The 26985-nt window shown below is 39.7% G+C and overlaps 1 protein-coding gene across 7 annotated transcripts in view; it reads left to right on the top strand.

Annotated features, from left to right (window-relative positions):
- Positions 1–26985, top strand: part of MAP3K4 (mitogen-activated protein kinase kinase kinase 4) — a 481171-nt gene that overhangs the window by 362599 nt on the left and 91587 nt on the right. For 5 of the 7 annotated variants that reach the window (XM_053710933.1, XM_053710939.1, XM_053710937.1 and 2 more), the window contains 2 exons: positions 13039–13117; positions 25813–25891. In XM_053710933.1, the coding sequence (XP_053566908.1) occupies positions 13039–13117; positions 25813–25891 (158 nt within the window). The remainder of the gene's footprint in view (positions 1–13038; positions 13118–25812; positions 25892–26985) is intronic. The other 2 variants (XM_053710936.1, XM_053710938.1) reach the window with 1 other exon arrangement.

Raw genomic sequence — 26985 nt, 5'->3', positions numbered from 1 at the left:
TCAATCATTTTTTCTTACCTTAAAAATTTGACTTTTTTTCCCTGTGGGCTGTTAGGCTCGCGGGGGCTGAAAATGCTTCATTTTATTGCGTCATTCTTGGCGCAGACTTTTTTGGCGCAAAAAAATCTTTTCTGTTTCCGGCGTCATACGTGTTGCCGGAAGTTGCGTCATTTTTTTGACGTCCTTTTGCGCCAAAAATGTCGGCGTTCCGGATGTGGCGTCATTTTTGGCGCCAAAAAGCATTTAGGCGCCAAACAATGTGGGCGTATTATTTGGCGCCAAAAAATATGGGCGTCGCTTTTGTCTCCACATTATTTCAGTCTCATTTTTTCTTTGCTTCTGGTTACTAGAAGCTTGTTTATTGGCATTTTTTCCCATTCCTGAAACTGTCATTTAAGGAATTTGATCAATTTTGCTTTATATGTTGTTTTTTTCTCTTACATATTGCAAGATGTCTCACGTTGCATCTGAGTCAGAAGATACTTCAGGAAAATCGCTGTCTAGTGCTGGAACTACCAAAGCTAAGTGTATCTGCTGTAAACTTTTGGTAGCTATTCCTCCGGCTGTTGTTTGTATTAATTGTCATGACAAACTTGTTAAAGCAGATAATATTTCCTTTAGTAATGTACCATTGCCTGTTGCAGTTCCCTCAACATCTAAGGTGCAGAATGTTCCTGATAACATAAGAGATTTTGTTTCTGAATCCATCAAGAAGGCTATGTCTGTTATTTCTCCTTCTAGGAAACATCAAAAATCTTTTAAAACTTCTCTCTCTACAGATGAATTTTTAAATGAACATCATCATTCTGATTCTGATGACTCTTCTGGTTCAGAGGATTCTGTCTCAGAGATTGATGCTGATAAATCTTCATATTTATTTAAAATGGAATTTATTCGTTCTTTACTTAAAGAAGTACTAATTGCTTTAGAAATAGAGGATTCTGGTCCTCTTGATACTAATTCTAAACGTTTAGATAAGGTATTTAAATCTCCTGTGGTTATTCCAGAAGTTTTTCCTGTTCCTAATGCTATTTCTGAAGTAATTTCCAGAGAATGGGATAAATTGGGTAATTCATTTACTCCTTCTAAACGTTTTAAGCAATTATATCCTGTGCCGTCTGACAGATTAGAATTTTGGGACAAAATCCCTAAAGTCGATGGGGCTATTTCTACCCTTGCTAAACGTACTACTATTCCTACGTCAGATGGTACTTCGTTTAAAGATCCTTTAGATAGGAAAATTGAATCCTTTCTAAGAAAAGCTTATCTGTGTTCAGGTAATCTTCTTAGACCTGCTATATCTTTGGCTGATGTTGCTGCAGCTTCAACTTTTTGGTTGGAGACTTTAGCACAACAAGTAACAGATCATGATTCTCATAATATTATTATTCTTCAGCATGCTAATAATTTTATCTGTGATGCCATTTTTGATATTATCAGAGTTGATGTCAGGTTTATGTCTCTAGCTATTTTAGCTAGAAGAGCTTTATGGCTTAAAACTTGTAATGCTGATATGGCTTCTAAATCAACTCTACTTTCCATTTCTTTCCAGGGTAACAAATTATTTGGTTCTCAGTTGGATTCCATTATCTCAACTGTTACTGGTGGGAAAGGAACTTTTTTACCACAGGATAAAAAATCTAAGGGTAAAAACAGGGCTAATAATCGTTTTCGTTCCTTTCGTTTCAACAAAGAACAAAAGCCTGATCCTTCATCCTCAGGAGCAGTTTCAGTTTGGAAACCATCTCCAGTCTGGAATAAATCCAAGCCTTCTAGAAAGGCAAAGCCTGCTTCTAAGTCCACATGAAGGTGCGGCCCTCATTCCAGCTCAGCTGGTAGGGGGCAGGTTACGTTTTTTTCAAAGAAATTTGGATCAATTCTGTTCACAATCTTTGGATTCAGAACATTATTTCAGAAGGGTACAGAATTGGTTTCAAGATGAGACCTCCTGCAAAGAGATTTTTTCTTTCCCGTGTCCCAGTAAATCCAGTGAAAGCTCAAGCATTTCTGAATTGTGTTTCAGATCTAGAGTTGGCTGGAGTAATTATGCCAGTTCCAGTTCTGGAACAGGGGATGGGGTTTTATTCAAATCTCTTCATTGTACCAAAGAAGGAGAATTCCTTCAGACCAGTTATGTAAGGATACCAACGTTCAAAATGGTAACTGTAAGGACTATCTTGCCTTTTGTTCAGCAAGGTCATTTTATGTCCACAATAGATTTACAGGATGCATATCTGCATATTCCGATTCATCCAGATCATTATCAGTTCCTGACATTCTCTTTTCTGGACAAGCATTACCAGTTTGTGGCTCTGCCGTTTGGCCTAGCTACAGCTCCAAGAATTTTTACAAAGGTTCTCGGTGCCCTTCTGTCTGTAATCAGAGAACAGGGTATTGTGGTATTTCCTTATTTGGACGATATCTTGGTACTTGCTCAGTCTTTACATTTAGCAGAATCTCATACGAATCGACTTGTGTTGTTTCTTCAAGATCATGGTTGGAGGATCAATTCACCAAAAAGTTCATTGATTCCTCAGACAAGGGTAACCTTTCTGGGTTTCCAGATAGATTCAGTGTCCATTACTCTGTCTTTAACAGACAAGAGACGTCTAAAATTGATTTCAGCTTGTCGAAATCTTCAGTCACAATCATTCCCTTCGGTAGCCTTATGCATGGAAATTCTAGGTCTTATGACTGCTGCATCGGACGCGATCCCCTTTGTTCGTTTTCACATGCGACCTCTTCAGCTCTGTATGCTGAATTAATGGTGCAAGGATTACACAAAGATATCTCAATTAATATCTTTAAAACCGATTGTACGACACTCTCTAACGTGGTGGACAGATCACCATCGTTTAATTCAGGGGGCTTCTTTTGTGCTTCCGACCTGGACTGTAATTTCAACAGATGCAAGTCTCACAGGTTGGGGAGCTGTGTGGGGATCTCTGACGGCACAAGAAGTTTGGGAATCTCAGGAGGTGAGATTACCGATCAATATTTTGGAACTCCGTGCAATTTTCAGAGCTCTTCAGTCTTGGCCTCTTCTGAAGAGAGACTCGTTCATTTGTTTTCAGACAGACGATGTCACTACTGTGGCATACATCAATCATCAAGGAGGGACTCACAGTCCTCTGGCTATGAAAGAAGTATCTCGAATTCTGGTATGGGCGGAATCCAGCTCCTGTCTAATCTCTGCGGTTCATATCCCAGGTATAGACAATTGGGAAGCGGATTATCTCAGTCGCCAAACGTTGCATCCGGGCGAATGGTCTCTTCACCCAGAGGTATTTCTTCAGATTGTTCAAATGTGGGAGCTTCCAGAAATAGATCTGATGGCGTCTCATCTAAACAAGAAACTTCCCAGGTATCTGTCCAGATCCCGGGATCCTCAGGCGGAAGCAGTGGATGCATTATCACTTCCTTGGAAGTATCATCCTGCTTATATCTTTCCGCCTCTAGTTCTTCTTCCAAGAGTAATCTCCAAGATTCTGAAGGAATGCTCGTTTGTTCTGCTGGTAGCTCCGGCATGGCCTCACAGGGTTTGGTATGCGGATCTTGTCCGGATGGCCTCTTGCCATCCGTGGACTCTTCCGCTACGACCAGACCTTCTGTCGCAAGGTCCTTTTTTCCATCAGGATCTCAAATCCTTAAATTTAAAGGTATGGAGATTGAACGCTTGATTCTTGGTCAAAGAGGTTTCTCTGACTCTGTGATTAATACTATGTTACAGGCTCGTAAATCTGTATCCAGAGAGATATATTATAGAGTCTGGAAGACTTATATTTCTTGGTGTCTTTCTCATCATTTTTCTTGGCATTCTTTTAGAATTCCGAGAATTTTACAGTTTCTTCAGGATGGTTTAGATAAAGGTTTATCCGCAAGTTCTTTGAAAGGACAAATCTCTGCTCTTTCTGTTCTTTTTCACAGAAAGATTACTAATCTTCCTGATATTCATTGTTTTGTACAAGCTTTGGTTCGTATAAAACCTGTCATTAAGTCAATTTCTCCTCCTTGGAGTTTGAATTTGGTTCTGGGGGCTCTTCAAGCTCCTCCGTTTGAACCTATGCATTCATTGGACATTAAATTACTTTCTTGGAAAGTTTTGTTCCTTTTGGCAATCTCTTCTGCCAGAAGAGTTTCTGAATTATCTGCTCTTTCTTGTGAGTCTCCTTTTCTGATTTTTCATCAGGATAAGGCAGTGTTGCGAACTTCTTTTGAATTTTTACCTAAAGTTGTGAATTCTAACAACATTAGTAGGGAAATTGTGGTTCCTTCATTATGTCCTAATCCTAAGAATTCTAAGGAGAAATCATTGCATTCTTTGGATGTTGTTAGAGCTTTGAAATATTATGTTGAAGCTACTAAGTCTTTCCGAAAGACTTCTAGTTTATTTGTTATCTTTTCTGGTTCTAGAAAGGCCAGAAAGCTTCTGCCATTTCTTTGGCATCTTGGTTGAAATCTTTAATTCATCTTGCCTATGTTGAGTCGGGTAAGTCTCCGCCTCAAAGGATTACAGCTCATTCTACTAGGTCAGTTTCTACTTCCTGGGCGTTTAGGAATGAAGCTTCGATTGATCAGATTTGCAAAGCAGCAACTTGGTCCTCTTTGCATACTTTTACTAAATTCTACCATTTTGATGTATTTTCTTCTTCTGAAGCAGTTTTTGGTAGAAAAGTACTTCAAGCAGCGGTTTCAGTTTGAATCTTCTGCTTATGTTTTTCATTAAACTTTATTTTGGGTGTGGATTATTTTCAGCAGGAATTGGCTGTCTTTATTTTATCCCTCCCTCTCTAGTGACTCTTGCGTGGAAAGATCCACATCTTGGGTAATCATTATCCCATACGTCACTAGCTCATGGACTCTTGCTAATTACATGAAAGAAAACATAATTTATGTAAGAACTTACCTGATAAATTCATTTCTTTCATATTAGCAAGAGTCCATGAGGCCCGCCCTTTTTTTGGGGTGGTTATGATTTTTGTATAAAGCACAATTATTCCAATTCCTTATTTTATATGCTTTCGCACTTTTTTATCACCCCACTTCTTGGCTATTCGTTAAACTGAATTGTGGGTGTGGTGAGGGGTGTATTTATAGGCATTTTGAGGTTTGGGAAACTTTGCCCCTCCTGGTAGGAATGTATATCCCATACGTCACTAGCTCATGGACTCTTGCTAATATGAAAGAAATGAATTTATCAGGTAAGTTCTTACATAAATTATGTTTTTGTTGCTCTTCTTAGGATTCTGTATTTGTTTTTCCATCATAAAAACTCAGTGACAGCAGCATTTGGAAACATTTGGAAGGAGAGGGAGGATATGTAGGAGTGGGATTCCCACCAAACAGACTTTAAAGCTGTTGTTGCTACCTCCTCAAACTTACTCTACTGCTTTTTTTTTTCAACCGCGGGCTTCAAGTACACCCAACAGGCCAGGTTTTCATTATAGCCGAACTAGATTACATGTGAAATATTTAGCTGATGGGTGAGAGCTGGTTAATAACCATGGTTACTGATAATTTTACCTGTGCTCTAGTTCAGCTATAATGAAAACCTGGCCTGTTGGAGGTAATTGAGGACCGCGGTTGAGAAACATTGCTCTACTGCTCAGAGGACATCTATCCACCAGTAATAATGTTACTCTACTTGTGTGTGAATACATTATTTTATCAGGCAGTATAAATCCGATATGCTTTGAAACAAATGTCTTAAAAGCTGATAAGCTCCATGGGCTAATATTATTATTATTACTACTACATAAGATCTTTGTCTGCTTCAATGTGAAGTTGAATTGCCATGGTTCATCAGGAGCTGATCAAATTAATATCTGTCTGTACAACATGCTCTTGAAACATTGCTGATTATATGCAAACATCATGGTATTATGGTGTTAAAGGGACACTGAACCCAAAAAATGTCTTTCATGATTCAGATGGAGCATGCAATTTTAAGCAACTTTCTAATTTACTCCTATTATCATTTTTCTTTGTTCTCTTGCTATCTTTATTTGAAAAAGAAGGCATCTAAGCTTTTTTTTTTGGTTCAGAACTCTTGAAATCAATTTTTTATTGGTGAATGAATTTATCCACCAATCAGCAAGGACAACCCAGGTTGTTCACCAAAAATGGGCCGGCATCTAAACTTACATTCTTGCATTTCAAATAAAGATACAAAGAGAATGAAGAAAAGTTGATAATAAGAGTAAATTAGAAAGTTGCTTAAAATGTGATGCTCTATCTGAATCACGAAAGAAAAAATTTGGGTTCAGTGTCCCTTTAACTTTGCTTTTATCTCACTTGTTGGAATAAGGGTATGAAACTCTAGTCTTGATTTAAAAAATAAATAAAAAAAAAAACACCTGAACTTACACTTGTTTTTTTTTGTATAAATTAAAGTGGGAATTAAGAGTCAAGTTATATAATATTTTTAAATATATTGTATAATTTATTTTTGTAGTAAAAGGTAGAGTGCTGAAAATAATATTTCCCTTCGTTGTTAATGATATGTCAGCATAAAAAGCATTCAGTATATGCCATCAATTTGTTGAAGTCATTCAATTATTTCTCTTAGATAAAAATGGCAAAGATGCTTGGTAAAAAGATAATTTGCTAAATGTCAGAGATATTAGCAGTTAGTCGTGTTTTGCAAGTACCAACAGATCTGACCAAAAGGCTAAATCTCACCAGTGATTGGAGGTCTTTCTGTGTTGTCATTATCTTCTATCTGTTTTTGCTTTATCATTTACGATATCATCTGCATTTTTTTTCCCTTTCTTTTATTGTCTTCCCTATATTTCTAATTGAACACAGGCACCTACATTTCTTTTCTTTAGCACCTTAAATCCCCTTGATGCTTGGTGGCTTCAGGTTGCCACTGTTCCATGTCACATATACTACACCATTCCTCTGCATTGTAATAACCTGTATTTCTCCTGTTAAGTGTAGTCAGTCCACGGGTCATCCATTACTTATGGGATTATATCTCCTCCCTAACAGGAAGTGCAAGAGGATCACCCAAGCAGAGCTGCTATATAGCTCCTCCCCTCTACGTCATACCCAGTCATTCTCTTGCACCTAACTAATAGATAGGACGTGTGAGAGGACTGTGGTGTGTTAAACTTATTTTTTATTTCTTCAATCAAAAGTTTGTTATTTTAAACGGCACCGGAGTGTGTTGTTTTCTTCTCAGGCAGCATTAGAAGAAGAATCTACTTGAGTTTGTCTATGATCTTAGCGGTCGTAACTAAGATCCACTTGCTGTTCTCGGCCATTCTGAGGAGTGAGGTAACTTCAGAACAGGGGATAGCAGGCAGGGCCCACCTGCAAGGAGGTATGTGCAGTATATTATTTTCTAAGGAATGGAATTGACTGAGAAAATACTGCTAATACCGATGTAATGTAAGTGCAGCCTTAAATGCAGTAGTAGCGACTGGTATCAGGCTGATATGTATGTATGTATACTCTGAGGTATTTCTGGGGAATGGAATTTCACCAAGAAAATACTGTCTATATTAAAGTAATATTTGAGCCTGCACTGCAGTGATAGCGACTAGCAGCAGGCTTATTAATAACATTTCATAATTTTCATTTTTAAAACGTTTACTGGCATGTTAATCGTTTTTTCTGAGGTACTTGGTGATAAAACTTTATGGGCATGATTTTTACCACATGGCTGTCGTTTGTTTCTGAATAAAAACAGTTTACTGAGCTTCCCCACTGTTGTAATATGAGTGGGAGGGGCCTATTTTAGCGCTTTATTGCGCAGAAAAAATTTAGTCACAGTCTTCCTATTTCTTCCTCCATGATCCAGGACGTCTCTACAGAGCTCAGGGGTCTCCAAAACTAGTTTTGAGGGAGGTAATCACTCACAGCAGACCTGTGACAGTGTGTTTTGACTGTGATAAAAACGTTAATTATTAATTTGTTATCCGTTTTTTGGGTATTAAGGGGTTAATCATCCATTTGCTGGTGGGTGCAATCCTTTGCTAACTTAATACATTTACTGTGAAAAATTGGTTGCTATAACTATTTTGGTTCATTGTTATTTCAACTGTGACAGCTTTTTGTGCTTCTTAAAGGCACAGTAGCGTTTTTTATATTGCTTGTAAATTTATTTAGAAAAGTATTTCCAAGCTTGCTAGTCTCATTGCTAGTCTGTTTAAACATGTCTGACACAGATGAATCTCTTTGTTCACTATGTTTAAAGGCCAATGTGGAGCCCAATAGAAATTTGTGTACTAATTGCATTGATGCTACTTTAAATAAAAGCCAATCTGTACATGTAAAGAAATTATCACCAGACAACGAGGGGGAAGTTATGCCGACTAACTCTCCTCACGTGTCAGTACCTTCGCCTCCCGCTCAGGAGGTGCGTGATATTGTGGCGCCAAGTACATCAGGGCGGCCCATACAAATCACTTTGCAAGACATGGCTAATGTTATGACTGAAGTACTATCTAAATTGCCAGAATTTAGGGGTAAACGCGATCACTCTGGGGTAAGAACAGAGTGCGCTGATAATAATAGAGCCATGTCTGATACTGCGTCACAATTTGCAGAACATGAGGACGGAGAGCTTCATTCTGTGGGTGACGGATCTGATCCAAGTAAACTGGACTCAGACATTTCAAATTTTAAATTTAAGCTTGAGAACCTTCGTGTATTACTAGGGGAGGTATTAGCGGCTCTGAATGATTGTAACACGGTTGCAATTCCAGAGAAAGTATGTAGGCTGGATAAATATTTTGCGGTACCGGCGTGTACTGACGTTTTTCCTATACCTAAAAGGCTTACAGAAATTGTTAACAAGGAGTGGGATAGACCCGGTGTGCCTTTTTCACCCCCTCCTATATTTAGAAAAATGTTTCCAATAGACGCCACCACACGGGACTTATGGCAGACGGTCCCTAAGGTGGAGGGAGCAGTTTCTACTCTGGCTAAGCGCACCACTATCCCGGTGGAGGATAGCTGTGCTTTTTCAGATCCAATGGATAAAAAGTTAGAGGGTTACCTTAAGAAAATGTTTGTTCAGCAAGGTTTTATATTACAACCCCTTGCATGCATTGCGCCTGTCACGGCTGCGGCGGCATTCTGGTTTGAGTCTCTGGAAGAGACCCTTAGCACAGCTCCATTGGATGAGATTATAAACAAGCTTAAAGTCCTTAAGCTAGCTAATTCATTTATTTCTGATGCCGTAGTACACTTAACTAAACTTACGGCTAAGAACTCCGGATTCGCCATTCAAGCGCGTAGAGCGCTGTGGCTTAAATCCTGGTCAGCTGATGTGACTTCTAAATCTAAATTGCTTAACATTCCTTTCAAAGGGCAGACATTATTCGGGCCCGGTTTGAAAGAAATTATCGCTGACATTACTGGAGGTAAGGGCCATGCCCTGCCTCAAGACAGGGCCAAACCAAGGGCTAAACAGTCTAATTTTCGTGCCTTTCGTAACTTCAAGGCGGGAGCAGCATCAACTTCCTCCGCTCCAAGACAGGAAGGAACTGTTGCTCGCTACAGACAGGGCTGGAAACCTAACCAGTCCTGGAACAAGGGCAAGCAGGCCAGAAAACCTGCTGCTGCCCCTAAGACAGCATGAAGTGAGGGCCCCCGATCCGGAAACGGATCTAGTGGGGGGCAGACTTTCTCTCTTCGCCCAGGCTTGGGCAAGAGATGTCCAGGATCCCTGGGCGTTGGAGATCATATCTCAGGGATATCTTCTGGACTTCAAAGCTTCTCCTCCACAAGGGAGATTTCATCTTTCAAGGTTATCAGCAAACCAGATAAAGAAAGAGGCGTTTCTACGCTGTGTACAAGACCTCTTACTAATGGGAGTGATCCACCCAGTTCCGTGGTCGGAACACGGACAAGGGTTTTATTCAAATCTGTTTGTGGTTCCCAAAAAAGAGGGAACCTTCAGACCAATCTTGGACTTAAAGATCCTAAACAAATTCCTAAGAGTTCCATCGTTCAAAATGGAAACTATTCGGACCATCTTACCTATGATCCAAGAGGGTCAGTACATGACCACAGTGGATTTAAAGGATGCCTACCTTCACATACCGATTCACAAGGATCATTACCGGTATCTAAGGTTTGCCTTCCTAAACAGGCATTACCAGTTTGTAGCTCTTCCCTTCGGGTTAGCTACGGCTCCAAGAATCTTTACAAAGGTTCTGGGCTCTCTTCTGGCGGTACTAAGACTGCGAGGAATAGCGGTAGCTCCGTACCTAGACGACATTCTGATACAAGCGTCAAGTTTCCAAACTGCCAAGTCTCATACAGAGTTAGTTCTGGCATTTCTAAGGTCGCATGGGTGGAAGGTGAACGTAGAAAAGAGTTCTCTATTGCCACTCACAAGAGTTCCCTTCTTAGGGACTCTTATAGATTCTGTAGAAATGAAAATTTACCTGACAGAGGACAGGTTATCAAAACTTCTAAATGCTTGCCGTGTCCTTCATTCCATTCAACACCCGTCAGTGGCTCAGTGCATGGAGGTAATCGGCTTAATGGTAGCGGCAATGGACATAGTACCTTTTGCACGCCTGCATCTCAGACCGCTGCAATTGTGCATGCTAAGTCAGTGGAATGGGGATTACTCAGATTTGTCCCCTCTGCTAAATCTGGATCAAGAGACCAGAGATTCTCTTCTATGGTGGCTTTCTCGGCCACATCTGTCCAAGGGGATGCCCTTCCGCAGGCCAGATTGGACGATTGTAACAACAGACGCCAGCCTTCTAGGTTGGGGCGCAGTCTGGAATTCCCTGAAGGCTCAGGGATCATGGACTCAGGAGGAGAGACTCCTTCCAATAAACATTCTGGAATTAAGAGCAGTTTTCAATGCTCTTCTGGCTTGGCCTCAGTTAGCAACTCTGAGGTTCATCAGGTTTCAGTCGGACAACATCACGACTGTGGCTTACATCAACCATCAGGGAGGGACAAGGAGTTCCCTAGCGATGATGGAAGTCTCAAAGATAGTTCGCTGGGCAGAGTCTCACTCTTGCCACCTGTCAGCGATCCACATCCCAGGCGTGGAGAACTGGGAGGCGGATTTTCTAAGTCGCCAGACTTTTCATCCGGGTGAGTGGGAACTTCATCCGGAGGTGTTTGACCAACTGCTTCATCATTGGGGCAAACCAGATCTGGATCTCATGGCGTCTCGCCAGAACGCCAAGCTTCCTTGTTACGGATCCAGGTCCAGGGACCCGGGAGCGGTACTGATAGATGCTCTGACAGCACCTTGGGTCTTCAACATGGCTTATGTGTTTCCACCCTTCCCGATGCTTCCTCGATTGATTGCCAGGATCAAACAGGAGAGAGCATCGATGATTCTAATAGCGCCTGCGTGGCCACGCAGGACCTGGTATGCAGATCTAGTGGACATGTCGTCCTGTCCACCATGGTCTCTGCCTCTGAGACAGGACCTTCTGATTCAGGGTCCTTTCAAACATCCAAATCTAATTTCTCTGAGGCTGACTGCATGGAGATTGAACGCTTGATTCTATCAAAGCGGGGATTCTCGGAGTCAGTGATTGATACCTTAATACAGGCTAGGAAACCTGTTACCAGGAAAATTTACCATAAAATATGGCGTAAATACTTATATTGGTGCGAATCCAAGAGTTACTCATGGAGTAAGGTTAGGATTCCTAGGATATTGTCCTTTCTACAAGAAGGTTTAGAAAAGTGTTTATCTGCTAGTTCGTTAAAGGGACAGATCTCAGCGCTGTCTATCCTTTTACACAAACGTCTGTCAGAAGTTCCAGACGTTCAGGCTTTTTGTCAGGCTTTGGCTAGGATTAAGCCTGTGTTTAAGACTGTTGCTCCGCCGTGGAGCTTAAACTTAGTTCTTAACGTTCTGCAAGGTGTTCCGTTTGAACCCCTTCATTCCATTGATATCAAGCTGTTATCTTGGAAAGTTCTGTTTTTAATGGCTATTTCCTCGGCTCGAAGAGTCTCTGAGTTATCGGCCTTACATTGTGATTCTCCTTATCTGATTTTTCATTCAGACAAGGTAGTTCTGCGTACTAAACCTGGGTTCTTACCTAAGGTAGTCACTAACAAGAATATCAATCAGGAAATTGTTGTTCCATCATTGTGCCCTAACCCTTCTTCAAAGAAGGAACGACTTCTGCACAATCTGGACGTCGTCCGTGCCCTGAAATTTTATTTACAGGCAACTAAAGATTTTCGTCAAACTTCTTCCCTGTTTGTCGTTTATTCTGGACAGAGGAGAGGTCAAAAAGCTTCGGCTACCTCTCTCTCTTTCTGGCTTCGTAGCATAATACGTTTAGCCTATGAGACTGCTGGACAGCAGCCTCCTGAAAGGATTACGGCTCATTCTACTAGAGCTGTGGCTTCCACTTGGGCCTTTAAGAATGAGGCCTCTGTTGAACAGATTTGCAAGGCTGCAACTTGGTCTTCACTTCACACTTTTTCAAAATTTTACAAATTTGACACTTTTGCTTCTTCGGAGGCTGTTTTTGGGAGAAAGGTTCTACAGGCAGTGGTTCCTTCCGTGTAAAGATCCTGCCTGTCCCTCCCGTCATCCGTGTACTTTTAGCTTTGGTATTGGTATCCCATAAGTAATGGATGACCCGTGGACTGACTACACTTAACAGGAGAAAATATAATTTATGCTTACCTGATAAATTCATTTCTCCTGTAGTGTAGTCAGTCCACGGCCCGCCCTGTTTTTTACGGCAGGTCTAAATTTTAAATTAAACTCCAGTCACCACTGCACCCTATAGTTTTCTCCTTTCTCGTTTGGTTTTCGGTCGAATGACTGGGTATGACGTAGAGGGGAGGAGCTATATAGCAGCTCTGCTTGGGTGATCCTCTTGCACTTCCTGTTGGGAAGGAGATATAATCCCATAAGTAATGGATGACCCGTGGACTGACTACACTACAGGAGAAAGGAATTTATCAGGTAAGCATAAATTATATTATGTAGTTATCTTGCTTATATATATGTACATGTTTTTTAACCTATGGGGAAAAATATGAGGTTTGAGAAGTTATACACTCTGCTTTTCTCTCATACAGGTGGGCAACCCAAGGTTTTGACTTCCTCCAAGCCATTGAACCAGCGTTTATTTCAGCACTTCCTGATGATGACTTTCTGGTAAACTGTTTTCTTTGTATCTCATGGTTTCAAAAATTCTTAGGGATATTAGGGATTCCATAATTTTATTTTTCAAATACACTCAGGTGACATTGCATATAGGTAATAGTGGGAATGCTACATTGTCTATGCTTTTAGTAGCTAGAAACACTTTCAGAAGGCTTTGTTCTCTTGGTATACTTTGTTGAAGAGTAAACCTAGGTAGGCTGTAAAAGATTAAGGAGCTTGCACATTTATTTAGTAGCCCAACCTATGGTAGCAGTATTTGTAACAATGTATAACATTTCTGTAAACGTTGTTGCAAATACTACTGGCTAAAGTCATATGCACCCTCCTGAGCTCACCTACAATTACTCTTTAACAAAGGATACCAAGACAACTAATTTAAATTGATAAAAGAAGTACATTTGAAAATTGTTTACAATTTCACGCTCTGTCCAATACATTTTTGTTTAAGTTTAACTTTACCTTCAACCTTGTACGTCGCTGGTCTTTCTATGGGGTTCACGTTGTTAATAGCGTGTTCTCACCACCAGCAGAGAGACTACACTGTTCGGTGACCAGAAGGGAGGAGGGAGGGTATAAGCGGCGGTGCTATTATAAACAAGAAAACCCTTAACGACCGGCGACTTACATGGTATGTCACGTCATTAAGGGGTTAAGAAAGGTTCAAAGCTCAAGGGTCCCCTGCTTGGTATTATTGGCTTTATACTAAATATATTCTTTTTTTTATCTGAAAGAGGCTGTTGCAAAATGTATTACAATATGTTTAACTTCTGCTTTTTTATCATACGTATGAAAGAAAAATGTACAGTGTCCCTTTAAGGCCTTGTTTTCTGTTTAGTTATTGTTGAAATATATCCTTTAGTGTCTTGTACTACTTGCATTTTGTATGTTTGTCTCTGCTTTTTGTTTTGGGTTTTGAGAAAGATTTCCCTTTGTATTTTCTATGTAGAATAAAGCAGATCATTTTTATTTTTTTGGCTCTTTCAATAATACATCCATATCTGCATTTTTTTCTCTTTGTCCCTTTCCATTGACGGTAACAAAATATCTATTTCACTCATTTTAATTGTTAGAAACTGTGGGTGGGAGGTTTGTTTATTTTGGAAGGACATGTGCCTTTCAGTGGGTGTGAACAGCTTCTGTGGGCTTCAAAAGTAATTATGTATTTATAGCCTGAACAAAGACACGTTGAAAACATTGAATAGCTGTTTTTATACTTAAAGAAATCATTCTGTCATTTTAGAATCTTTTTTTTGTTTGTTTGTTTGACGTGATGTTCCTTTTTGAATTGTCTAATATCTAGTTTTCTGCTTATGTCTCACATAGCATTTATTTTGTATTTTATATATATATATATATATATATATATATATATATATATATATATATATATATATATATACACATACAGGTATATATATATATAAATCCCAAATTATTAAAAAAATACAGACGTTTTCATTAATATTTTAATTAAATAAAATGATTAAAAATTTCTATTGTTCCCCACCAGTAAGTCAAAATATTTTTTGCCTGCGTCTGCTTTTTTATGTGTGCTAAAATGGAACAACTATTACTTTTCTGATTACAATACTGTATATAAAACTACCTTTAGGTTGTGTGTTTAAGCTGTATTATGACATATAAATATTTCCTAAATGACAGAAAATTTTGTTTTTTACACTTGATACCATTCCATCCCAACCCCAAGCTGTTCCATTTTACAGATAAAAATATATACATATATTTAAAAAATCCAAACAATTCCAAAATCCAAACCTTTTCCAGTCCCAAGCAGATAAAGGATAAATAAAGTGTATGTATAATATAATATATATTATTCAAGAAATGTCAGTATGAGTTCAAACACAATTCGTGCAGTTATTTATTCTTTGACAGTTCTTTTCCCTGGTAACACCAGAAATTTGATTTATGCAGTAGATCTTGTTAAAGTTGTGATCATACTTTCCATCTAAAGGGGAGTAGAGTCCATGGCTTCATTCATTACTTGTGAGAATTAAGAACCTGGCCACCAGGAGGAGGCAAAGACACCCCAGCCAAAGGCTTAAATACCTCCCCCACTTCCCTCATCCATCCTCCAGTCATTCTTTGCTTTTCTTCACAGGAGGTTGGCAGAGAAGTGTCAGAAGATTAGGAGTAGTCTCTTATGGAGGGTAGTACTCTTCGGAATGGGACTGGAGTTTTAAGTAGCCCTGTCAGCCTCTCAGTGAGAGCTTGGGTGAAAGTTAGAGTCCGGAGATGCAGGAAGAGTCTTTCTGCGAAACCATCCCGACTCAGATTAAAGTGAATGTAAATTTCGATGCTAAAGTGCCCGGTTTTTAAAAATTCAATTAAAAACAGGGGCACTTTAATTCATCAAAATGTACATTTGTGAAAAAAAAACTTACCTTTAAACTTGACAGCTGCTCCAGCTTCCTCTGCCTGTCGCAAAGCCTCTTCCTGGGTCTAAAATGAGGGATACGGCTTCCTCCAATCACGGCGTTGAATCAGACACTGATTCCCCCGGGTGGAAGCAGTGATTGGAGGATGACCAATCCATCATTTCTGAAGTTAGAAATGGCTTGCGACAACCAGGGGAAGCTGGAGCGGTTGTCAAGTTTAAAAGGTAAGTGATGAATTTTGATGAATTAAAGTGCCCCTGTTTTTAATAGAATTTTTAAAAACCGGTGCTACTACACTGTCACACTTGAGAGGCCGTGTTCCTGTTCCACGGCGTAGATTCTGGTAAGATCGTTTAATTTTTTATACACATAATGATAACGCAGGAGACAGGGTCACAGTGTGATGATACCTCTTATCTTTATAGAATCAAGGGTTAATATCCCTGGTAGGGGGATTATTGAACAGGTGGGGGGGGGGGGGTTGTGTGGCAGATTATTTGTGCGGCAGATTTGGCACATTTTCTCCCTAGTGCAGGGGCGGTCCTGCGAGGCATTCCTTCTGTCGGGTGGGGCCTATCGACTTCCTTGCTTGACCGGCGGCGCAGGAGGCGTAACGGTTTCTGTGGTCCGGGTAATAGGAGGTGGTGAGTGCCCCGGCCATTGGAGGTTATAAAGGTGTCATTTTTATTTAGATTATAACTAGTCCGTACTAAAGCCGCAAGCTATGGAGGGCTCTGACGCGTTAGAGGGTACTCCCTCCTTAACTTAGTCTAGTACCTGTGTGTATTGCGAGGAGGTTCTGGTAGATCCGCCTGCTCAACTATGTTCCACATGCCTTGATAAAGTCACGACTTTAGGTTTAGGATGAAGAATTTGCGCTTTTTGCTAAAGCAAGTGCTTGCCACCCTTGCTCTGGAACCGAAACTAACGGAGGAACCTTCGATTCCCTAGCCTTAAGGTCACTAATTCTTTTATTTGTGATGCCAATATGCAAATTATTTGCCTGAACGCAAAGGTTTTTCCGTATTAGCCCGCAGGGCTCTGTGGCTAAAATTGTGGTCTGCGGACATGACCTCTAAGTCCAGACTTCTATCCCTTTCAGGGAAAGATCCTGTTCGGCCCAGGATTGGACTCGATCATATCCACCGTTACGGGAGGCGAGGGCACTTTCCTACTGCAGGATTAAAAGGTTAAGCCTAAGGGATCTACTTTTCGTCCCTTTCGTGCGGACAAGGCCCAACGCCAGCAACCCGCCGCAGAAGCGGATCAGTCCAAGGGTACTTGGAAACTAGCTCAGTTTTGGAATAAGTCCAAGCAGAACAAGAAGCCCGCAGAGACAAAGTCTGCATGAAGGAGCGGCCCCCGACCGGTCTCCGGACCAAGTAGGGGTCAGATTATCTCTCTTCTCAGAGGCCTGGTTGCAGGATGTTCAGGACCCTTGGGCTCTGGAGGTTGTCGCCCCGGGATACAGTATATGGTTCAGATCTCATCTACCCAGGGGCAGATTCCTCCTGTCAAATCTGTCTTCCAGACCAGAAAAGAGAGAAGCATTTCTAGAAATTGTGATCTCTTCTCTCTGAGTTTTTGTACCAGTGCCCCCAGCAGAAAGGGGTCTAGGGTACTATTCAAACCTTTTCGTGGTCCCAAAGAAGGAGGGCACGTTCCGCCCGATTCTAGACCTAAACTGTTTAAACAAATTTCTGGCTGTTCCATCGTTCAAAATGGAAACGATCAGATCGATTCTGCCCTTCAAGAGGGTCAGTTCATGACGACAATAGACTTGAAGGATGCCTTCCTTCATGTGCCGATCCACAGGGATCACTTCAGGTTCCTGAGATTTGCATTTCTGGACCGACATTTCCAGTTTCTGTCCCTTCCCTTTGGTTTGGCGATGGCCCAGAGAGTGTTTACAAAGCTTCTGGGGGCGCTACTTGCAGTGGCCAGATTCAGAGGCATTGCTGTGGCGCCCTATCTGGACGACATCCTAGTCCAGGTGCCGTCGTTCAGTCTTGCAGAGGATCATTCCAGGGCCCTTTATTCGTTACTCCAATCTCATGGTTGGAAGATAAACTCAGGAAAGAGCTCCCTGATTCCCAGCAACAGGGTGGAGTTCCTTGGAACGATAATAGATTCTATATCCATGAAGATATTTCTCACAGATCAGCGACGCAGGATGATTGCTTCCACATGTCTCGCCCTTCAGTCCTCCTCCAGTCCCTCTGTGGCTCAGAGTATGGAAGTGATCGGGCTCATGGTGTCCAGCATCGATGTCATTCCTTTCACAAGGTTCCATCTCAGACCTCTTCAGTTGTGCATGTTGAGACAGTGGAACGGCGATCATTTAGATCTATCCCAACAGATTTCACTGGATGTTCAGGCGAGGGGTTCCCTCTCTTGGTGGTGGATCCGTCCGCAACAACTGTCCCAGGGGACATCCTTCCTGAGACCGTCCTGGGAGATTGTGACCACGGACGCGAGTCTGGCAGGATGGGGAGCTGTTTCGGGCGCCAAGATGGCACAGGAAAAGTGGTCTCGAGAGGAGTCCCTCCTCCCAATCAATATTCTGGAACTTCGAGCGATCTACAATGCTCTTAAGGCGTAGCCTCTCCTGGGGTCATTCAGCTTCATCAGGTTACAGACAGACAACATTACCTTGGTGGCCTACATCAACTATCAGGGGGGGACGAGAAGCTCCCTAGCAATGAGGGAGGTTTCTCGGATATTGGAATGGCAGAGTCCCACAGCTGCTCGCTCTCGGCAATCCACATTCCGGGTGTGGACAACTGGGAAGCTGATTTTCTAAGCAGGCAATCCTTCCATGCGGGGGAATGGTCTCTCCATCCCGAGGTGTTTGCGGAGATTTGTTTCAGATGGGGGATGCCGGCGATAGATCTCATGGCAGCCAGACTCAATTGCAAGCTACCCAGATACGGGTCGCAATCCAGGGATCCCGGGCAGAGCTGACAGACACCTTAGCGGTGCCGTGGGGGTTCAACCTAGTTTACGTTTTTCCACCGTTGCCACTTCTACCTTGAGTAGTGGCACGCATCAGGCATGAGCAAGCTTCGGCTATTCTGATTACTCCGTCGTGGCCGCGGAGGACGTGGTTTGCGGATCTAGTGGGGATGTTATCGTCTCCTCCATGGAGGTTACCCTGTTGCTGGGATCTGTTGGTACAGGGTCCCTTTCAACTTCAATATCTAGATTCTCTGAGGCTGACAGTGTGGAGATTGAACGCTTAGTCTTAGCTAAGAGAGGATTCTCTTAGAGAGTGATTGATACTCTTGTTCAGGTCAGGAAGCTGGTCACTCGGCGCATCTATCATAAGGTGTGGAGGACTTACTTGGCATGGTGTGAGAAGTATGGATATCCTTGGCAGAAGGTTAAGGTATCCAGGATTCTGTCCTTTCTCCAGGATGGACCGGAGAAGGGGCTTGCCGCCAGTTCTTGAAGGGACAGATTTCGGCTTTATCTGTTCTTTTGCACAAGAGGCTCGCTGAGCTTCCTGATATTCAGTCTTTTGTTCAGGCTCTGTCTAGAATCAGGCCTGTTTTTAGACAGTCCGCTCCTCCCTGGAGCTTGAACTTGTTTCTGAAGGTGTTGCAGAGGGTTCCGTTTGAACCTATGCCCTCTCTTGACATTAAGTTACTTTCTTGGAAAGTTCTGTTTTTGTTGGCTATTGCATCGGCACGCAGAGTATCTGAGTTGGCGGCCTTGCAATATGAGCCTCCTTATCTGTTTTTTCACGCTGATAAGGCTGTTCTTCGCACTGGTTTGGAATTTCTTCCCATGGTTGTTTCTACCCGTAACATCAATCAGGAAATAGTTGTTCCTTCTTTGGGTCCTAATCCTCCTTCTCCTAAGGAGAGGTTACTTCATAATTTGGATGTGGTTCAATCTTTGAAGTTTTATATTCAGGCTACTAAAGATTTCAGACAGTCTACATCTCTTTTTGTGGTGTATTCAGGGAAGTGCAAGGGGCAAAGAGCCTCTTCAACTTCTTTGTCCTTTTGGTTGAGGAGCATGATTCGCTTGGCCTACGAGACAGGGGGACATAAGCCTCCTCAGAGTATCTTGGCTCATTCGACTAGAGATGTGGCTTCTTCTTGGGCCTTCAAGAATGAGGCCTCTATGGAGCACATTTGTAAGGCAGCTACCTGGTCCTCCTTACATACCTTTACAAAGTTTTACAAATTTGACGTTTTTGATTCGGCAGAAGCAGTTTTTTGGAGAAAGATTTTACAGGCTGTGGTGCCCTCAGATTAGGGTCCGCCTTCTTGCCCTCCTGTTTTTTTTTTTCATTCAGTGTCCTCTAGAGATTTGGTATTTGTTCCCACAAGTAATGAATGAAGCCATGGACTCACCTCCACTTTAGATGGAAAATATAAATTAAGCTTACGTGATAATTTAATTTCCATTGTGGGGAGGAGAGTCCACGTTCCCGCCCTTTGCTCAGGTGGGCGGACCTAAAAATAATATTCTTCTGACACCATTTATACCCTGATATTTCTTCCACTGTTCCTTGTTCCTTGGCAGAATGACTGGGGGATGAGGGAAGTGGGGGAGGTATTTAAGCCTTTGGCTGGGGTGTCTTTGCCGCCTCCTGGTGGCCAGGTTCTTAATTCCCACAAGTAATGAATGAAGCCGTGGACTCTCCTCCCCATGATGGAATTTAAATGATCAAGTAAGCATAATTTATATTTTTATTGACCAATAGAAGCAAGCAAGATTAAAAAAATCTCATACTTTGGAGAGAACTTAAAAGGAAATGGAGACCTGTCTCCCTCTACCTACTCTCCTACCACCTTAATCTAAAGTGTTTCTAAATGTCTCAAAAGTTTCATTGGGTAGGAAATCTGATTGCCTTGACATTAAAAGGATACTAAACCCAATTTTTTAATTTCATGATTCAGATAGAGCATGCATTAAAAAAAAAACACGTTATAATTTAGTTCTATTATTAATGCTATCTTTATTTGAAAAGCAGGAATGTAAAGCTTAGGAGCCGGCCCATTTTTGGCTCAGCACCTTGGTAGCGCTTGCTGATTCGTGACTAACATTTGGGTTTAGTATCTCTTTGAAGGTAAGCAATCTCAGTAAACAAAAAAGGTAAATACTATTAGTTAATATATGTGCTGAACTAATAGAGGGCCTGTGTAACACTGGACCCCAGAGGCAAGAGGAGGAAAAATGCTGCCATGGAGCCTGTGCAGAGCAGGCTCGCTCATGTTGGATGACCACCACTTTTTAATTTAATGCACTACAGCAGGTGAATTAGATCATAGGGAACACATTAAAATGATAGAGAGGTTAAAATTGAAATGTGTGGAGGCGTGTCCGGGCAGCGGCCATAACTGGTCACAAAATTAGAGGTTCCTGAGCTCATGTGGACAATCCACTGATTATCTAAGAATCAACTAAAAATCCAGGACTTTACTACATAACAGCCACACTGCGAAACACGGCTTATTCAAGAGATAACAATTTTGTGGCGATCTCATTCTCTGGAGCGCTAATCCGGACCATTGTCTCGGTGAGGCGGCGGCCTTATATCATCATCCTACCTGCCCCCCGGTGTGCAGAAAAAAAAGCTGGTCTATTTAACTGCTGTTCCTGCGTGGTGAGATCCACTTAAACATGGATAAGACACCGCATACAAAAATTCAAGCCCTTCTGCCTGCTCTGGCTCAACAATTAGATAACAGCTACATCCAACTCATATCCCTAGCAGGGGACCGATCTACAAGGAGAGTGGACACGGAGGCTAATATGGCGAATGCAACAAATCACGATACGCAGTGCAGCTACTTGCAGCCTATCTCTAGCATGACAGAGATTACTCAGAGATCTCTAGAGGATTTACACATGGAGTTGCAGGAAGATGATCAAAGCAATCAGATGCACGAGACTCCCAGTGTTACAACCACACTTCTCCCAAACTCAAGAGAGCACTTGAAGTGAAACCACAATTAGCTTAGGTGGATGCAAAAGAGGGACTCCAAACTCTCTTCACTGTTCTAGCCAGCTCGGCCAAGTGCAACCCTGGGAACTCACTCCACGCTCTGTGGTCTTGGCAGGCCAGATATGGTTAGGAGAACACATCCGATGGCAGCCTCTTCTCCAATATCTTAACCACCATGCCTACTATACCAGCTGCGCGTTCATAGACATTCGAACAGCGATTGGATAATATTACCATGAGCTATGCTTTTAAACCAGTATAAAGGGACTGCATTGTCATACCAAACAGTTATGCATATATAAACGATAACCCTAAAGTCTGACATACGTATACAGGAATATGCAGCATTTATCAGTCCGTGTGAAGACAGTCTCCATTCATTTATTAACAACATATCTGTAGTTTTATTGTAATTTTTTGGTTGCCAATATTTTGTCTATTAGAAGATCCTGTTTATCTAGAAGCCTATTCCTCAAGGTCACCTATTTAGCACCTATTAATCCTGCATACATATTAGGGGCCTTTTGTGACAGCCTTACACCTGGATATCGGTATAAGTAATTTATTTTGGCTCAGTCGCTATCTATGGCATTGAGCCACTATTCTTTTTAACATATAAGTTCTATATGCCAGCACTATATAAGTCTCTAGTGTATGTGATACCTGGGTCCTCAGTTAGTGGTAGTGTTATTTTATTTTGCCTCTGTATGAACATAGATTCACCCTAGTACAAGCCATATACATTCAAACTGGACATATTTTTACGCTGTAGAAGGCTTATCGGGAGGTCCTGCCCACTCATATTATTAAGAGAGCATAACCAAGAGAAGGACCCCTCTAGGGTACCAGCCGACTAAATCCTTCCTAGAGGACCCTAGTGTTCATCACACCATATGCTTTTAAGGTCAAGACCCTGTTATATTGAAGGTGCCCCCCCATCCTACCTTAACTACAGTTGTAAGGATATAAAGATAAGTAAAAGTAGTCAGCATATTAATAAGAAGCTGGGGTTCCCATGAGGGGCTAATAGGCATAATCATTCAGGTACTACTAGTATAGCGCTCACTACCTAGACCAAATTTATTGTTAATGTATAGTCTTCTGACGTGCTATACTCAATTTTACTAATATTATCATTCTCATTTTATTCATACGCTACTATTCTAATAACTATCTTGCCTACTGATATTATCATTCTCATTTTATTCATACGCTACTATTCTAATAACTATCTTGCCTACTGATATTATCATACTTATTTTATTCATATGCTACTATTCTAATAACTATCTTGCCTACTGATATTATCATTCTCATTTTATTCATACGCTACTATTCTAATAACTGTCTTGCCTACTGATATTATTAGGGATGCACCGAAATTTCGGCCGCAGAAAGTTTCGGCCGAAAATGGCATTTTTGGCTATTTCGGTTTTCGGTTTTTTAGCCTGTTATTTTCGGTAAAATTATTGTGTAGCATGTTTCAAATTTGATGCTAGCCTAGAGCTGCTGTTTAAGTTTATTACTTGACTTACTGTTCTGCATATAATGAGTTTTCTAGGACTATACTTTATTTGGATAATTAGTAAAAAAAAAAAACCTGTTAAATATGATTCTGTTACATAGAACTAAATGAAGAATAATACAGTATATTGATATTCATAATTGTTTTAAGTAGGGATGCACCAAAATTTTGGTCGCAGAAACATTTTCGCCGAAAATGGCATTATTGTTTGCCTGTTTTTTTTTTTTCTTGGTAAAATTATTGTGTAGCATATTATTGTTTTAAGGTATTTTTGTACAATTTTAGTTTGTTACTTTCAATAAAAGTGTGGGATTTTTTTATTGGCTCTAATTATGCAAAAAAAAAACAAAAAAAACAACAAATAATTTGAAAAATTACATTTTCGGTATCAGTTTCGGTTTTCGGCCAAGTGCATCCCGGATTTTCGGATTCGGTTTCGGGCCAGAATTTCCATTTCGGTGCATCACTAGATATTATCATTATCATTTTATTCATGCGCTACTATTCTAATAACTATCTTGCCTACTGATATTATCATTCTCATTTTATTCATACGCTACTATTCTAATAACTATCTTGCCTACTGATATTATCATTCTCATTTTATTCATACGCTACTATTCTAATAACTATCTTGCCTACTGATATTATCATTCTCATTTTATTCATACGCTACTATTCTAATAACCATCTTGCCTACTGATATTATCATACTTATTTTATTCATATGCTACTATTCTAATAACTATCTTGCCTACTGATATTATCATTATCATTTTATTCATACGCTACTATTCTAATAACTATCTTGCCTACTGATATTATCATTCTTATTTTATTCATATGCTACTATTCTAATAACTATCTTGCCTACTGATATTATCATTCTCATTTTATTCATACACTACTATTCTAATAACTATCTTGCCTACTGATATTATCATTCTCATTTTATTCATATGCTACTATTCTAATAACTATCTTTCCTACTGATATTATCGTTATCATTTTATTCATACGCTACTATTCTAATAACTATCTTGCCTACTGATATTATCATTCTCATTTTATTCATATGCTACTATTCTAATAACTATCTTTCCTACTTATATTATCATTATCATTTTATTCATACGCTACTATTCTAATAACTATCTTGCCTACTGATATTATCATTATCATTTTATTCATACGCTACTATTCTAATAACTATCTTGCCTACTGATATTATCATTATCATTTTATTCATACGCTACTATTCTAATAACTATCTTGCCTACTGATATTATCATTATCATTTTATTCATACGCTACTATTCTATTAACTATCTTTCCTACTGATATTATCGTTATCATTTTATTCATACGCTACTATCCTATTTACTAGTTTGTCAAGGTCCAAGAGTGACCGTTTGTATCATCACTTCCTCTATGTGTGTTTTTTGTTTTTCCTGGGTACAAAAGTGACCTGAAGAGTAAAAGGAATATTGAATGTAAAAAAAGAGGTTTCAACTTATTATGTTATGTGCAAATATTATTAGAAGAATGCACATATTTACATGTTTTAGTGTCATAACAATACAATGACTACTGTGTTATATACTATTTCTGTAACCTGTGTTCTTGATGTTATATATCCGCTAACAACCTTAATAAAAGATTTAAAGATTAAAAAAAATAAAAATAAATGTGTGTGGTTTGAATAGAAATATTTTTGCAAAATACTTCCATTAGCAAAAGTACTTCTAGTAAAAGTTATTACTGTTTTAATAGCATACGCACATATGCTGCAAATGCCCCGTGCACCAGCATTTAAACACTAAACCTTCTCATATTGCTGGTGGTGGTGTGTAGCGCATCAGTTAAGAAAATTTGTTTCGTACAAGCCACTGATGACTGAGAAGGTTTGGTGTTTGAATGCTGGTGCACGGGGCATTTGCAGCATATGTGCGTATGCTATTAAAACAGTAATAACTTTTAATAGAATCTATTTTCTATAAAAGTATATTGCAAATATATTTTGATTAAAAATTGAAATTCACCCATGCACATTTCAATATTGACCTTTATACCCCTTTAAAGAGGAGAAAATGTTGTTACCTTTTAAAAGGACGATGAACACTGAGATTTTTCTATAAAATGTTTAGTTACGTGTGTAATAAAACAACGTTGCAATATAGTTTCATTATTTATTTTGTCCCCATTTCATGTAATTTAGCTATGAAAAATTTGTGTTTTCTAATGCTCAGAATTTGAAACGAACCTGGAAACTTCTCAAGGCTAACCCTGCTACATATATTTCCCTAGTTGGCTTTATCAAACAACAACTGCCAAACAATTCACTCTATACTAACTTTTTGACCATGACTAGCCTTGTTGTTGACTAAAGCCCAGATTGGCTCCTCCAAATAGGAAAATGGTTGGTGGAGTTTAGCTATTGAAACATAATTCCCTTAAAAAGAATGTTAAATTGAAAATATGTTACGACTTGGCTTGTATAGTATTGTATAGTAGCACAACAGAAATGTCTTGCAATTACACGGTGTTAACTGTTTCTTTAAGCACTAGACAGTGCAAAGTAGAAAATGTATTACAAGGCTTGGGGTTATATTTTTATATTTATTAAAACTAAATACACATTTTGATGCCAGCAAAACATTTAGATACTTTATTTTTTTATGTTGTTCTTTGTTTTTCTATTGTTAGATCACTTTAATGAATCTACACATTTGTTATTGGTTAGTTTTGCTATTAGATTGAATTCATGTTTAATTGATGTTACCGCCTCTTTTTTTTCTAGAGTTTACAAGCTCTTATGAATGAATGCATTGGGCATGTAATTGGAAAACCTCATAGCCCTGTAACAGGTTTGTACCTTGGTAAGATATCAGCCACTCATATTTTTTTATTTTTTGTCATTTTATTTTTTTGTTTTCATAAAGATGTATTGATTCATTATGTCTTACAGATGTAGGGGAAAATATAATATACATAGTATATGTTATCAAATCTAAGTTAAATACTGTAGGCCCTTATGAATCTGTTATTGGAAAAAATAGAGGGACACATTAATAGTAGTGACATTTATTAGCTATAGAGCGTCACATTATTATGAAGCTGAAGTACTTTATAATGTAATCTGTAAGTTATTAGGAGAAGATAGAAGTGTGTTTTTATAAAACACAATTAAAAAAGGCTTATAGGAATATGGTACCAACTTTAAAGACTGGTAGATCTCTTTAGCAAGCAACTTTACTGTCTTTAAAGTTTGCACTCTTTCTACTTAGTTTAACCAAAAAAAAACATGTGATTATAACTATTTGTTATTAATTTACTAATCACTAGTATATTCTGCATATAACTTGAGCCAGTGTTTTTGTATCCTATTACCCATCAGCCGTTTGTCTTCACTATATGCTTAGTATATTCAGATCGAATATACTTGATGGAACCCATCTAGTTTATCCAAGTCTATCCATTTTATTATCCATTTTTAATTCTATGTATATTCATGTTTTACTTATTGTGTTTTGTAGTTATTAAAATGATCACTACTTTGTTTTTGTTTGTTTTTTTAGGAACCAATGGGTTCCTGCCCCTCAAAAATTTAAAGGGACAGTATACACTCATTTTCATATAACTGAATTTAATAGACACTACTATAAAGAATAAGATGCACAGATACTGATATAAAAATGCAGTATAAAATGGTTTAAAAACGTACTTAGAAGCTTTCAGTTTAGCTCTGTTGAAAAGGCAGTTGGAAAGCCCACTGCAAGTGGGAAATAAGACACTCCCCCCTCCCTCTTCATTTGCATATGAAAAGACCCTTTACACAAACAGGAGCAAGCTGGAGAAGGTAGATGACGGTATTCAAATAAAACTTTGGGGCTTGGTTAGGAGTCTGAAAATCAGGGCAATGTTCTTTAAAAATAAGCAAAATTATACATATTTTAAAAAAAAAAACTTTATG

The sequence above is a fragment of the Bombina bombina genome, chromosome 4 (assembly GCF_027579735.1).
Source record: "Bombina bombina isolate aBomBom1 chromosome 4, aBomBom1.pri, whole genome shotgun sequence".
NCBI classification, from domain to species: domain Eukaryota; kingdom Metazoa; phylum Chordata; class Amphibia; order Anura; family Bombinatoridae; genus Bombina; species Bombina bombina.
The sequence above is the reverse complement of the archived record's forward strand: the minus strand, read 5'-3'. Positions and strand labels throughout refer to the sequence as shown.